General features: G+C 52.4%; 1 protein-coding gene across 1 annotated transcript; it reads left to right on the forward strand.

The window, feature by feature from the left end:
- Positions 1-1,623: 1,623 nt before the first annotated feature.
- LOC142027664 (maestro heat-like repeat-containing protein family member 1) lies at positions 1,624-14,249 on the forward strand. Its single transcript, XM_075021956.1, has 9 exons — positions 1,624-1,649; positions 2,091-2,243; positions 3,353-3,498; positions 3,745-3,907; positions 4,202-4,377; positions 4,992-5,129; positions 5,326-5,437; positions 7,870-8,060; positions 13,887-14,249. Exons 2-9 carry the CDS (start codon positions 2,166-2,168, stop codon positions 13,960-13,962), a joined length of 1,080 nt encoding a protein of 359 aa, XP_074878057.1. The 5' UTR covers positions 1,624-1,649; positions 2,091-2,165; the 3' UTR covers positions 13,963-14,249.
- Positions 14,250-14,596: the final 347 nt, after the last annotated feature.

Consider the following 14,596-nt stretch of genomic DNA (forward strand, 5'->3'; position numbering starts at 1 on the left):
GACACAGGGCAGAGGCGGCTGCATAGCGCGAGGCGGTGAAGGCTGCAGGGCCGGTGCTTGGTGGGGCGGGGGATGCGCCAGGAAGGGGCCAGAGAAGAAGGGAGAGGGAGAGGGATCTCGGGGAGAGAAAGATTCCTGTTGCGAGAGAGATGCCCCCTGCCCCAGGTCCTGAAGGGCTGGCTCACCTCAGCCAAAGAATGGGAGCGGGAGAGAGCCCTGCGGGTTTGCACCCACGTGCTGGGCGCTTGCAAGGAGCGATGTGAGCTCACGGTGAGTAGGGACCCTCCGCGTGCCCTAGTGCCCCATTCCCACCATTCGTGGCCCTGGAAAGGAGCCCTGCCCAGCTGGGTGCTGGCTTTCGGGGCCCCTGGGATTATGGGGCAGCCCTTCTGCCTGGTCGCTGCCCAGGGAGCAGGCTGGGCAGTAGAGGCGAGCGGGCGCTGGGACTGCCTGCAACCTTTTTCCTGCTGCTGTCCCCTGCAGAGAGGATGTCCCTACAAGCAGTTCGGCTCCCTGGTGGGACTGCTGGGGTCTCTGACCAGCGACTGCCTGGACACGTGCCACCAGAGGGCATGGGTCTGCCTTGGCTACCTTCTCCAAATGCAAGGTGAGGAGAGCAGGCGCTTCCCAGCCTTGCTCAGCCCGATCCTCCCTCCCTCCCTTCCTGGCCTGGCGCCACCGGGGTCCCGTGGAGGGAAGGGGGAGGCAACGTGCTGGGCTGGTTTTGTGCCCCCACCCTGTTAGCCCTCTGCCCCCCTGCCCATCTCAGGAAGGATCCCTGAGAGAGTGTTGCCGAGTCCCACCTCCCCGGGGCGTGCGTGAGGTTGGGTGGTCAGGGCCATCCCTCACTGCTGTCTGAGAGCAGGACGTCGTCACCAATGCTGGGGACTGTCCCCCTCCACGTCTGTCCCTCTCCACGGTCCAGGCAGGAGAGACAGAGGGTGGTCAGACAACTCGCTCGGATGAGGTCCCCGACGTTTCAGAGGGTGCCTTCCCCCTCGCTCCCTGCCTTCAGCCTGGAGAGACAGGCAGCTACCCAGGCAGTCTCCAAAGTCATCCCTGGCAGGGAAGAAATCTCCTGGGGAGCACAAGAGAGGAAGCCAATTTGCTGCCCAGAGCAAACTGGGCAGGGAGGAGGGATCTGAGCTGCAGGCCCAGAGCGTGCTGCAAAGGGTTGTGTTTGCACCCTTTCCTCTTCAGGCAGCAGGGTCTGCCTGTGCTGAGGAAGTCACAGGGAGGTTTCCTGCCTCCCAGAGACGATGGCGGCCTGTGTGGGAATAGGGGACGCAGCTGCTAGGAGCAGAGGCTGCTGAAACCCTGAAGCCCCAGCAAAAGGTTTAAGGAGGAAGAGGGCTCTTTCCAGCCCGGGGTTTGTCAGCCATTTATCAGGCTCAGGAAATCCCGCTGCCCCAAGTTCAGGAGGGCCCTGGCTTTCCCTGTGGCCTTCCCTGCCACCACGGGGGTTCTCCTTTATTGGTATCTGGGGCCAGAGGTTGGCTTTCTGTAGACGTGACTCCTCTTCTCTCCTGCTGTTTGTTCCAGCCAAGAGCATGAAGGTGCCGCAGGCAGATGAGATCCGGTGCCTTTGTGAGGAGCTGAACAGCCCGGACACTGAGACTTTTGCGGAGACCTGTACCCAAATAACAAAGGTAACTGGCCCCGAAACAGTGGGGTGGGGGCCCAGCTCCTGGGCTCCTGCACGTCTCCCTGCTCCCCTCCAGAGTCTCTGTCTCCAGAGCGGGCTGTCCAGGACAGCTGTTGTTAGCAAGTAGCAGGAGGCTCTGAGGCAAGACCATCCTTTAAGGCACGCTGGAGCAGACACCGTGATGTGTGCGTTTGCACACACGTGTGTGTGCGTGAGTGCTCTTGTCAGAATACCAATTTGGTATATAAGCAAACAACAAGGGGGTAGACACTTCCAAATCGGTTAGCTGCACCAGATGTAAACAGCACTGTAGGCACAGCAGGAGGGCCAAGAGACTGGCCCCTCCGTGACTGCTGAACTAACAGTCCCGTCAAGTTGCCTTTCCTTTCCGAATCGCTGGGGCAGAGCTGTGATGCGGGCTCTCCTGTTCCTGACTTCTCTCCAGGCTGTTTGCAGGTGCATCCCTGCAGCACAGGCTGTGGACTTTCTGACTGCCATCCTGGACAGCTTGCTGCATGTCATGCCCCCACGTGCAAGAGCAGTGAGAAAGTGGGTGTTCATCTTCCTGGTGGAATGCAGAGAGGAGATAGTCCAGGAGGTAAAGGAGAGCTTTTTTTCCATTAGACTTCGTCTTTTCTCCTGTTGGCTGTTGCACTGCACCCTGTGCAGTTGGCATGGGCTCAAGAAATGCCGCCTGTGTGCCGAGCCAAGGGGCTCCTGATGGTCCGAGTCGTGCATTAGCACCCGCTGCTGGCGCCTGCTCCGGCTGGTGACAAGGCTATGGGCACTTCTTGTCCAAAGGCTGCCATTGGTCCGGGTCCTTCCCATGAGTGAGGCACTGGGAGGCACCAGCCTTGCCATTCCTCCCCTTCCTCTGGGGTCACTGTCAGTCCTCCCTGCCCTGGGACCCACCTCACCCTTCTCTTTCTTCACTGGTCCCCAATTCCATCTACTCTGAGCTTTGCTGGGCACGCTAGGTTTTCCACAGGTTGCATAGTTGTTCATTGCTCTCACTGCTTTCCCTGACTGTGGTGTTACCCAGCCTGTGAGGTGCCCTTCCTTTAGCCACTAGTTGCTGCCCATCTGTAGCCTGGGAGCCTCTGGCCTCGTGCTGTGCCTGCCCTTTCAAGGCTCCTGTTCTCCTCCGCTCACGCTCTGCTGCGCTCCGCTTGGGCTCTAGGGCCACCAGTGGCTCAAGCAGTGCAGACTAACTCAGTCTCAGGAGGGTAGAGGCAAGGAAAAGCGTCCCTGGAGAACGGGGTTCCTCTGGAAGGAGACACGTGCGCTTGCAGAGGCCCTGCAAGGCATCTGCGGGGTCTCAAAGAGCGTGTTTGGTCGTGGTCTTGCATCGCTACGGACACATGGGGAGAGTTAGCCAAGCGCTGAGCGTGAAATGGGTCCGTGTCCTCTGTGTGCACACAGGGCACGCAGCCGCTCATGGGGTTGGGCCTGGGCACATGCAGCGACCGAGGCTGTGCATGTGAGCGTGTGCATGCGTGTGCGTGTGTGCATGCAGGTGCACGATTGCCAAGAGCACACTGGGCTCCAGATGTGAGCCAGGGTCAGGCAGGGTGGAAGGCGTGAGGTTTCGAGCTGGATCTGGACTCTGTGTCGAGGCAGCAGGCATCGCTCATGTGCCGAATGACTCTGCCTGGGCCCCACAGGAGGGGGTAAAGGAGCCCTTCTTTCTCCTCTTCTTCCATTCAGGTGCCAAAAATCCTGAACACCCTTTACAGCTACATGCAGCAGAGCACCCACAGGCCCTTCCTGCTCCGTGCAGTGTTTCTCCTCACCCGCTTTCACCAGGAGCCTGTAATCAGCAGTCTCCTCCAGAAGAGTCTGCTCATGGACAGGTACGGGCACTACCCACCTCCCCACTGTAGTCAAACAGGGACCCTGCAGCTTCCTTGCCCTGGGGGGGTCCGGTTGAGAAGCAGGTCTTTTTTTTCTGCCCAAGCAGTCTGGAGTGTTGCAAGACTGCGTGCTTGTGTCTCTGCTGTGAGTGGGGCATTGTAAGCCCCACTGCAGGTGAGGAGGTTTGAGGGCACCGCAGGACCGCAAGGATACGGGCTCAGGGGTGAACGTCTCTTCCCTTGCAGTGACACGGTGGAGCTGTGGAGGAGCCTGGGGAGAAGCATCCTTGGGATTCAGATCCTGAGGTGCTTAGTGGAGAAATTAAACAGAGCAGGAAACGACCGCCTGGGGACGGACTCCTCCCCTTGTGAGCAGCACAGCTGTCAGACTGCTCTGGAGACTCTGACGGTACGTTCAACGGCAGACACCTTTCTGCAGCTCGGCATCTGCTTGCTAACTCACGCTTGGGCGCAAGGGAGTCAGGTGCCCTTTGCGGGTGCCCGTGGAGATTCGCAGGGCGCTGTGCTGGGCCGGCCTCAAGGAGTGTGGGGAGCCAGGGCAGTTTGGTACTCCTGAGCCACAAGGCTGTCGCAGAAGTGACAAGTGCGGACAGTGACCCCCCACCCTGGGCAGGCGGGGGAACCAGGCTGGTGGGAAAAGGCCTTCCCTGAACAGGTGGTTCTTGGTCATGTTTCTCTGCAGATCACCCGTGCCATCTCCGAGGTGGTGTTTGCCCTGAGGAGCACGGAGGAGCTCAGGCGACTGCTTCCCCACCTCCTTCCCAGCCTGCTCAGGTGGGCCAGTGAAATGCTGGGTGGGGAGAGGCAGCTTTTGCTCATGACCAGCTGGAAACAACTGCATGTGGAGAAGCCGTGCAGGTAAAGAGCCGAAGGGGCAGATGGAGGGGCTGGCTTCAGTTCCCCGTGCCAAGGCATGTGCCTTTGTGGGGCTGAGGGAGGGCTTCGCCTGCCCCACTTCCTAGATGTGGAAAGCGGTCGTCGCGGTTGGTTTTACTTCTGTTCCTTCGTGGAGCAACTCCAGCTCCCAGGCAGGAAGGTCTTACGCAGCTCATACTGCGGATGGCCGTCCTCTTGCCTCCTGCATACCCTTGTGTGCACAATAGCATTGCACTCCCTCAACGGACCCCCGCTGGAGCAGTGACTCTTGCGGGCACTGGTGTCATTCTTGGCCAAAGGCTGGTGGGAAGAGGTATGAGGTGTTGGCCTTGGTTGACACCTAGCGTGGAGTCAGTCTAGAGGCGTGGGTTTTCTTCTGCTTCGGTGGGTCTGGGGCATGAAGAAAATGCCAGTGTCGTTAGCTGCAGTCTGGAAGGCTGTGAAGCATCATTCCAGGGGTATTTAGCTCTGCTGCAGATCAGTCTTCCCCGAACCTGCTGCGATTTGAGAGTTCTTGGGGTTTCTGGCGGTGGTGCTCTTTGGACTTGTTTTGTTTGATTGGGTTTGTTTATTTTGCACTTTGTTTCTTTTGCCAGGATTTTCCTTTCAGCTATAAAGTTGGTGCTGGGCAAATGCATGGCGCAGAAATGGACGCAGCTGCTCGAGATTTGGGGAGTGTGGGCTCGCCTGGAAGTCCCCGTGGCTCACCCTGAGGGGGTGCGTCTCCTGACCAGGTAAGAGCCCCAGGGATGCATCTGGCCAACTCCTGCAGGGCTGTGCCCAGGGAAATGGCCGCTGGGACCCTCCCGGCGTGCCCGGGAAGCCGTCGGGAGCTGAAGAATAGTGTCTGCATCAGCGCAAGTGAATTTTGGAGGCCCGGCCTGTGGCCTTCCTGGGTAACTGTGTCCCTCGCTTGTGACCCCTGCGCAGTGTCCTGCTCAACGCTGGAGTCGTCTCCCCCTGTCTGGTGAAGAACCTCTTGCCGTGGCTGAATTCCTGCTCAGTTCAGCTGCGGATGACAGCTACAGCTTTCTTTGCTGAGGTAAGGCAGGAGATGGGGAAGGAAGGGGTCAGAGGACTTTTACCGAGATACTGCTGCTTGGGATGTCTTTTTTTGTGGGAAGATCCCTGGCGAACGGGTCCCTGGAGCGGGGTGGCCAGGGGAGCACCTGGCCGGGACCAGGTCCCCACGGCGCTGCCTGTGGTGTTGTTCCAGATCTCTCGGGACCGCAGGACGACAGGGACCTCCGAGCGAGGCAGGCACTAGAGCAATCCCTCCGCAATACCTGGCCCCAGCCAGCACCACGGAGTTAATTAAAGCTCATCAAAAGACACCGAAAGGGGAGTGTATCTGTTCTTTCCCTAATAGCACCCTGGCAGCTGGTGAGACAACGTGTGGGTGACACCGAGGCTGGGGGCTGCCAGCTGTGGGGCCCCTCTCAGATCTTCCCGGGCTGGGGACAATGGAGTCATGCCAGGACAGAGCCCAGAGCAGGGGTCTCCCCGTGGGGTCCTGGGGCCTTGGCGTGCCCTCCCACTGCCCATGGGGATCCCCTCGCCACCCCTCCCACCGCGGCACGACCACCTCCAGCACCAGCCCGCGCTGGTGCAGGGAACAGCCCGCGAGAGCCCCGACCGTATCGCCACAGCAGGCTTCGCCCTCCCGGTGTCCCATCACGCTGGGACCCCCCACAGCACTGCCCAGTGACACACTGGGGGGAGTAGGGGGCACTGGGGGGAACCGAGGGGGTCACAGGAGGTTACAGGTGTGTGGGCAGGGGGCGGAAGGGGGGCACTGGGGGACGAGTGGGGAATGGCGGGGGGACCTTAAAGGGTCAGCAGCGGCACAGGGGCCGAGCAGAGGGACGGAGAGTAGCATCTGGCTGGCCCATCGGACCCCTGCCCGTTAACCCAGGCCCCACTGGTGCTGTTCCTCACCCCCAGCGAGCCTCCGCACATCTGCAGGGGGCAGGGGCAGCTCCACACAGGGAGGCCACCAGCAGAGACGTGGTTTTGTCCCTTGGGCTGCTGTGCACGCTGGCCCGGCTGCGAGCCCACGTGAGCCTCAGCCCCCTGTCCCGCGGGTCCCACCACACGCGCGTGACCCAAACGGAACGCTCTGCAAAGTTCGCTCAAAGGAAGCACGTGCTTCCGCCTTGCCCAGTCCTTCCTAAAGGTGTTCCTTGGTAAAGGTGAGGATGTAAGCGGGAACGGAGCCCCTTTCTGGGTTGAACAGCAGGCTGAGGGGGGCTCCTGCTGTGGCGGGGGCACCGGCAAGGGCCAAGCTGGCCAGTCTTCCTTCGTCCCGGTCTTCAGAGGTGGCAACCTCCTGCGTGCTCTGGGCTGGCACAGCCTTGCCCGTGACCCAGGGGAAGTTTCCCTCTCCCCGAGTCCAGAGTCCTGCCCCATACACGGCACCCTGGGGCAAAGGGCAGAGGAACCAAGAGGTTCCCCTCCTTCGCAGGGTCCCCAGCGTCAGCTGTAGCATCGCGCCTATCCTTTGTAGTGCCCAGAGCCTCCTGTTTCGGGCCGAAATCCTCGGTTTTCGGGTCCAAACCCGCCTTTGATGACCCCCAGCCTTTCCTCAGGGCCCACAGCTCCATGCTGAGGCTCTCAGCCCTAAAGCTGGAGTTCGTTGCCTGGCAACCTCCACCCAGCAGTCCCTGGGGAGTCAGTGGGCCCAGGACAGCCAATCGCATTTGAGGAGGCGGGGGCAAGGCATGTGATCGATAGGTAACCCACCAGTCAAGCTTCGAGGCCTGCAGGAGAGGTGGCAAGAGGGGAAAAAGCCGGGCTCCCTGCCGGGTGTGTGTGGGGGGGGGGGTGTTGGTTGGAGGCGGGGCATGCCCGCTCCACCAATCACAGCTGGCAAGAGCAAAGCAGAGATGACTGATGAGCCGCCTGACCCATCACTGGATGGGAGGAGCGATCTCATGCAGCCAATCGGAGGAAACATCGCCTCAGGGAAGGGCGGGCCCCAAAGCAGGGCACAGTGGCAGCCGAGGGGAGCGATCCTCCGAGGCAGCACCGCCTGAAGGGAGGAGACTGGCAGCCCTCCCCAGCTGTGCTGACCCATGGGAGAAGAAGGTGGGGCCTTCTCCTGGGGCCAGGAGTTTCCTCTAGGCACCTGCAGTGCCGAGGGCTCCGGCAGTCCTGGGAGCTGAGTGTGCCAGGCGCAGGGCAAGCGGCTGAGCTGGGCGTTCTCCAGCGGCAGGCATTTGGACGAGGGGGGCTCGGCGGGAACCCGTCTTGCCCTCCCGCTTCTTCTTGTGCTTCTTGAAGTGGAAGCACTTGTGCAAGGCTCCAGGAGGAGTTCATTTGGTGCCCGCCCTTGCTAATTGCAGGTGGGTGGTCTGCAGCGGGCAGGGAATGGGACAGGACTGCTCGCAGGAATGCCGTGGGAGGGGAGGTCCGTCGCTCAGGGAGACAAGGATGAAGGGTGGGCATTGAGGGTTGTGGTGCTTCTCTTCCCAGGTCACCATTACGCGTGAGGAAGCTCTGCTTCCCTGGCAGTGGCCGAACATCTGCCTGCCCTCGGGAAGCCAAAGGCAGAAATCAAGCAAGCAGTCGGGATGGAGTTGCAGGAATAGTCGCCACCTGTCGACCCCAGCTGTCGCCCCAGTTCATTCTCTGTGTGGAGAGGCAGTTCAGGGTGCCAGGAAAAGGTAATTTAAGGGATCTCCACTGCTTATCGGTTCTGCTGACTCTCATGACTTTACTGGCATTGTGGCATTTGGTGCTAATGCCAAAGCTCTTGGGGAAATCTGTGTCAGGGTATTGGCATCTCTTAGGGTTGTGATCCTGTGGTAGGGGGGAAAGCTAAAAAAATGAGACACAACTGTAAGTAAAGAAGCAACATTGAGGGGGGGGGGGGAAATACATTTTCCCAAAACACTTTTGAGGTTTAGGGATTTGGTTTGAGAACTCTTGTTTTGGTGACACACTTGCTAATAAGTCCAAAAAGAGATTTATCTTTGCTTTCATTGAGATTTTGACTTGAGTGCAGTTAGTGATCTGCTGAAACCTTAAATCACTCCTGTCATCTGACCAATTCTCTGTTTTGTCTCTACTACTGAGCTGATTTTCTTTTCTCAAATGTGGCATAAAATTTGTATGTACTTCCTGGAAATTGAAAGATTTAACAGTGCTTTGTGGAGTGCTATTCAGTCGATGGGCGCATGGCACACAAGAATTTAGGGGTAAAAGTTCTTTTAGAGGTTCTGAGGGTTATGGTCCTGCTGAAAGATTAGTGAGAAATTCAGCTACACAGTTGTCAGGACTCATAAAACTTGCCAAGACTGCAAATATGTGATGTCTGGGCTTTGGTGTTGACTAAGCACAGTGCAAACACAGGTGGATACAAAAGCTGGAAACAAGAGCTTAGGCATAAAAGAACCAAACCAAACCAAAACCCAAGATGATGGAAGAGAGAAAAATGTCCTGCCAAAAATACTCCTTTAATTATTCACCGACAGAAAAGACAACTTCCAGAAGAGATTGTCTTCCTGGATGCAACTGTGAGAAGAAACCTAATTACTGAACCAAAATAGTACACATCTTGTAGGATGATAATAATGCATTAAGTATAAAATAAATAAAAAGGCAGAAGAAGCCATGCTGTATTTCCTTCAGATTGTGGATTGCCTCTCTTCCAAAGATACTAGATGTTTATCTGCCCAGTACTAACAGCACTTAAATATTATTTGCTGTTTGTAAATGAAGTATTTGAATTGGAAGTAAAGGCTTAAGATTATGAAGCTTTTCACTGCCAACAAAATGTCTAGGTGCTGAAGGAGCTGGCTGCTTGCTGGTCCCAGGGTGCAGGTAAAGCTACTTTCTGATTATCAGAGATGAATCAGAATCTCGGACATTGCCTGACTCTTCATCATCTCGGTATCGTGCTGAATATCAGTAGCAGGCAGGGAAGGGGGTTCTTGTGTCCCTGTCTGAGATGCCAAATTGTGATTTCTGCTCTCTGTCCCAGGTACGTGCCTGTGCAGGCAGCTAGATGGGAGCTTTCCCTCTGCAGAGCACGGCTCTCTGCGGTTTGCAGAGAATAATGTTTTCTACAGCCTTGTTTTCAGCTTTAGGCAGGTCTGGCTTCATTTTTCGGGGGAGGCAAGAAGGCTTGCCTTCTGGGAGTGTGTTTCACCACTGTCCCATTTTTGCTGAGGTCCATGAGTGTCCCTAGTTGTGAGTAAAGGAGCCCTGGTGGGACTGTGGGCTGGAGATGTGCTGCTTTTTGCCCCTTCTGCCCCTCCTCTGAAGATCTGATAGCAGAAGTGTCTTTGAGACAGGTTTTTTGACCTGCTTCAATGCAGTAATGGATTACTGAGAAGCAGCAGTACCAGGGAGTATGAATGCAATTTTCTCTTGCATGATTTGGCTGAAGATCAGAAATGTGCTTCACTGAATAGGAACATTGTTGATTAAAATGGCATGACTGTTGATGCCATATTACAGTGGTATCTTGCAGTGTTGGAAGCTCAAATCTATCTTTTCGTGTTAACTTAAAGCTTAAACTCTGAGAAGACTGTAGGAATTTAAAAATCACCCTCTGCAACCTATGCAGACCTTGAGGTATGAGCCAGACTGAGAGGAGTGAAGAAAATGTGTTCATGCTTTTTTTATCCAGCTGAAAGAGCTCTGTATAGCTTTAAATGCTGTTGCATCTCATTTTAAGTTGAATATAAGCAGATGGTAATAGATTAGGTGTCAGATATCTTGTGAGGGCAACTACCTGGCAATGACATATTATTAACAGTAGTTTAAATGATTGCACTTGTTTCAGAACAAAAAGTGGAGTTCTGTCTATTTTTAATCTGAGTTTCTGAACTATCTGATTGGAACTTAGTACTGGGGAGGCCTTCAATACAATTTTTTTTATGATGATCACTAGGGTGTGATGGTTGTCGGTTATTTTTAGGTGGTGTGGTCAAATCAGAGGTGTTGAAAGCTTACCCCTCATCTAATTGGGGTGGGTTTTGTTTGTTTTCGGTGCTTATTTCTTTTGGAAAAGCTGAAGATTAAAATCTCTCTGTATATACCCATGCACCCCTTCTCCATGGTGTTTACATAAATGTTTAGGCTGTTTTCCAGGCTGTTTCCTTCGTGCAAGACTGGTTGGAATCACCTTAAAACACCCTTTTACCCAGCACCTGTGAGGGAGGACCACAGTGTTTGGGGACCTCGGTGGTCCCAGTGCCTGAGGATGGTGTGTGCACACACACACACATTTATCTGGGGTGTTCCTGCAGCTCCCTGGGACTGGGCTGTAGCCAGGGCCAGGGTTTGTGAAACCCCTTGTCTGAAGATTTCTTGGGACCACAGCACCCACAAGGGCAGGAGCAGAGGGACAGGGAAGAGAAGCATTTAGCAATATTTAGCAGGGGCTCTCACCAAACCAGGCTGATCCACTCTCCAGCTTCTCCCTTAACTTGGGGGGAATCTGCTACCACAGATGTTTCTGGCGTTTGCCGCATCAGGAGGATTGTCAGTGGGCTGCACTGGGAGCAGGTTATGGGAAATAAGAGCCTGTAATGGTCAGACTACAATGCTGGGAGATTTTTACAGTAATGCCTGTGCTGCAAGAATCCAAAGGTCAGAGAGGAAAATTGCAATACCAACTTCAATTAGTGACTAAGAAAGGGAATGACTTTCATGATGTGTCAGACTGTGCCTCTAAGCCCTATGAGAAGCTGCCACCCTTCTCCGATGACAGGTAGCGTCGTGGCAGTGGCTACTGCTGGGCCAGGAGCAGCAGGCAGATGCTGCGCAATAAAATGAGAGCAGAGAGCAGGCAGGCTTGGTCTGTGAAGGATCTGCTATCCCATAATTCATTCCCTGCCCTTATTCACTGGAGGCTGAATGTGAGGATCTTTGTTCACTGGGGTTTTTTTGTTTTGGTTTTGTGGTTTGTGGGTTTTTTTTTTTCTCTTTCTTTTGGTTTGGTTTGTGTTTTTTTTTTTTAGGGGAGTTTAGGAGAACTGACTATGGGCAGCAGAGAAGATCTGGTGATTCAAAGGATCTTTTTTCAGTTGTTCATGCTAGAAAGTTCTTGGGGTTTTTTGTTTTGTTTTTTTGTTTGCTTCTTCCTGCTGCCACTGAACACCTCTGGGATCCATTACATTTTACGGGGATTGTTGCTTTGGAAGATGGCAGGAGGTCCTGTGGGCCTTTCTGCCAGCCAGCCCTGCAGGAGCAGGGAAGCTCTGCTGGGAGGAGGCCAAGGAAGGGTGTCAACAGCTGCTGTAGAAATCCAGACGAGCAGTTCAGGTACATAGGAGGGATCAGGGGTACAGTCCAAAGGATCCACGCAGGGATGTGCTTGAATGATGACTGTTCCCTCCCACCCCAGTGCTATGAAGGACATTTGTGCCCAGGTCTTGTACCAAGGGACTGTCATACCCTCGTGTACGGGGACCCCTCGTACACGCACCCTGGCACGATTAACTTTGCACAATCTTGGCCCCCTTCCCTGTCTTCAGGGGAACCCGAACTAGTAAAACGTTTTTGGCTTGTTTTTCTTCCTTGCATGGTGAGGATGGACCATGGCAGCATGATGTCCTTACAGTGTCACTTGGTGGGGAGACTTGGACTTGTCCTCTACAGGCTGGACACTAACTGTCCAAATGACTTCCTAGAGCTGGCTGCAACAAAGAAATGCAGTGTCATGCTAAGGAGGAAATGACAGCTGGATAGCTCCCTCCCAGAAGCTATAGCAAAAGAAGAGAATGAGAAAAATGAGGGATAATTGTTCCTGACAATGGTGTCTTTTAAAATCAAAATAGAGATTTTTTTTTTTTCCTTCAAAATAGAGATTTTTTTTTTCCTTCAAAATAGAGATTTTTTTTTTCCTTCAAAATAGAGATTTTTTTTTTCCTTCAAAATAGAGATTTTTTTTTTCCTTCAAAATAGAGATTTTTTTTTTCCTTCAAAATAGAGATTTTTTTTTCCCTTCAAAATAGAGATTTTTTTCCCTTCAAAATAGAGATTTTTTTTCCTTCAAAATAGAGATTTTTTTTTCCTTCAAAATAGAGATTTTTTTTTTCCTTCAAAATAGAGATTTTTTTTTCCTTCAAAATAGAGATTTTTTTTTCCTTCAAAATAGAGATTTTTTTTTTTTCCTTCAAAATAGAGATTTTTTTTTTTCCTTCAAAATAGAGATTTTTTTTTTTTCCTTCAAAATAGAGATTTTTTTTTTTTCCTTCAAAATTTCTCAGGAAGTTTTTGGTGATGTTGGACTCTCCAGTGCAGAATGATCTGAACACCGCTGCAGTGTCCTGATGACAGGACTTTTCCAAGCACTCAGCTTTAGAAATAGTCTATGGAAAGATGTCCATGTCCTGGGCATGAGATTTAAAAAAAAAACAACAAAAAACCAAATTAAGAAAATAAAATTTGAGTGGAAAGTCCTCCTTTCTCCCCAGTGCAATAATTCTTCATGGCACTTGGAATCATGCTCAAAAATGTTGAATCTCTTCCCCTTAAGTTTGAAAGATGGAAGAAAGATTTGAAAATAAACATGGAAGAACACCTGGTCTGCAGGAAAGTTTTTGTGGGGACAAAAGTTATCAAAAGCAGCTTGGTGATGTGATTTTTATTTATTTATTTATTTATTTTCCTATTGCCATTTAGGTCAGAGGGACTAATTTGTATGTTTTTCTTAAGAATGCTTTCATGTGTAAAATTTAGATCTCATAAATCAAGACTCAAACAGGACAATAGTAAGGATGGAAATGTTTTCTTTACTGGCATACTGGGGACAGACTTTATAGTAGAGAGTGTTGCAATAGGACAAGGGGTAATGGTTTTACACTAAAAAAGGGTAGATTCAGACTAGATATAAGGAAGAAATTTTTTACAGTGAGAGTAGTGAAACACTGGCACAGGTTGCCCAGAGAGGTGGTAGATGCCCCATCCCTGGAAACTTCAAGGTCAGGTTGGACAGGGCTCTGAGCAACCTGACCTAGATGAAGATGCCTGTGCTCATTGCGGGGGGGGGCGGGTTGGACTAGATGACATTTGAAGGCCCCTTCTAAGCCAAACTATTCTATGATTCTACGCTAACAAGTTTGGAACAATGTCATCCAGTTCTGGGCTCAGCAGAGAGGAGTGAAACATCACTGGAGTCAGGGTGCCACTTGTTTCTATTAAACATTTTGTTAGAATCTTTCTTTTCTTACTGTAGTTTTGTACAGGCATTCATCTGCCTTTTCCAGTGTTTAATATTCACATGCTGGAAGAGTAATTTAAATGGGTAATAGATACAGAGTGTAACCATTAAATCTAGTTCATAACAATGCAAACTGTTGGATGGCAACAATTGCAAATATATGCCTGGCTTTGCAGGATGCCAACTCGTTGGCTTGGGACACAGAGCTCACCTTAAGTGACAATAAACATTTTATATTTAGATGTTCATTGCTGAGCCAGATGAACACAAAGAGCTGCAGCGTTTCATTTTTTTTTTTTCTTTTTGTTTTATGTAGGGGCCTTATGCGGACTGGCGGCAGTCCCGGAGAGAGATCCAGCCTCGCTCGAGTGGAGTACACCTGCAGCTTTTAATCAGAAACGACAGCTATAAAGCAGCACTATGTGCAATACCTCTGAGACCTGTACCCTTGCTGGTGCTCACACTTGCACGGAGGAGGAGGTGAGCAGGATGCCTAGCAATAAGAGAATGATAGCATTTGAAATTTCTGGAAGAAAAAGAGTTATTTCTGTCTGTTTTCTTCATTCCTGTCTTTTCTGCTCCTTCTGATAAGCAGTGTGGCTATGTTGTCGGAAGGATAAGCTGAGAAGTGGGTTAAATGAGAAGGTTTTCCTCTGGGGGGAAAAATCTGGAAGTGGCTTGGAGCCATATTTTGTAGCTAAATGGATTGTAGCTGTAAAAACGTGCTGTAGCTAGACGATGAGTAAGGCTGTGTCACAAACTGGAAAAGTTGTGGCTGACTGAGGAAATCTGGAGGGGTTTTTGTGCTTGTGGAGTGTCTGTTTTTTAAGAGCTTCTGGAGAGCTGGATAGCTTCAAGAGTAATGTCAAGTCGTTTTGGGGTCCAAAAAAATGCTGAATTGCTGCAGGAGGAGTGTATGGGGTTTGCTGAATCTGAAATAGCTTGTGAGCACCACTGGAGGCACAGTGTTGTGGGGACACCCCCAGAGGTGCAGTGCCCTGGGCAGTGGGGTAAGGGTGTACTTGT

The sequence above is a fragment of the Buteo buteo genome, unplaced genomic scaffold, assembly GCF_964188355.1.
Source record: "Buteo buteo unplaced genomic scaffold, bButBut1.hap1.1 HAP1_SCAFFOLD_50, whole genome shotgun sequence".
Taxonomy (NCBI): Eukaryota; Metazoa; Chordata; class Aves; order Accipitriformes; family Accipitridae; genus Buteo; species Buteo buteo.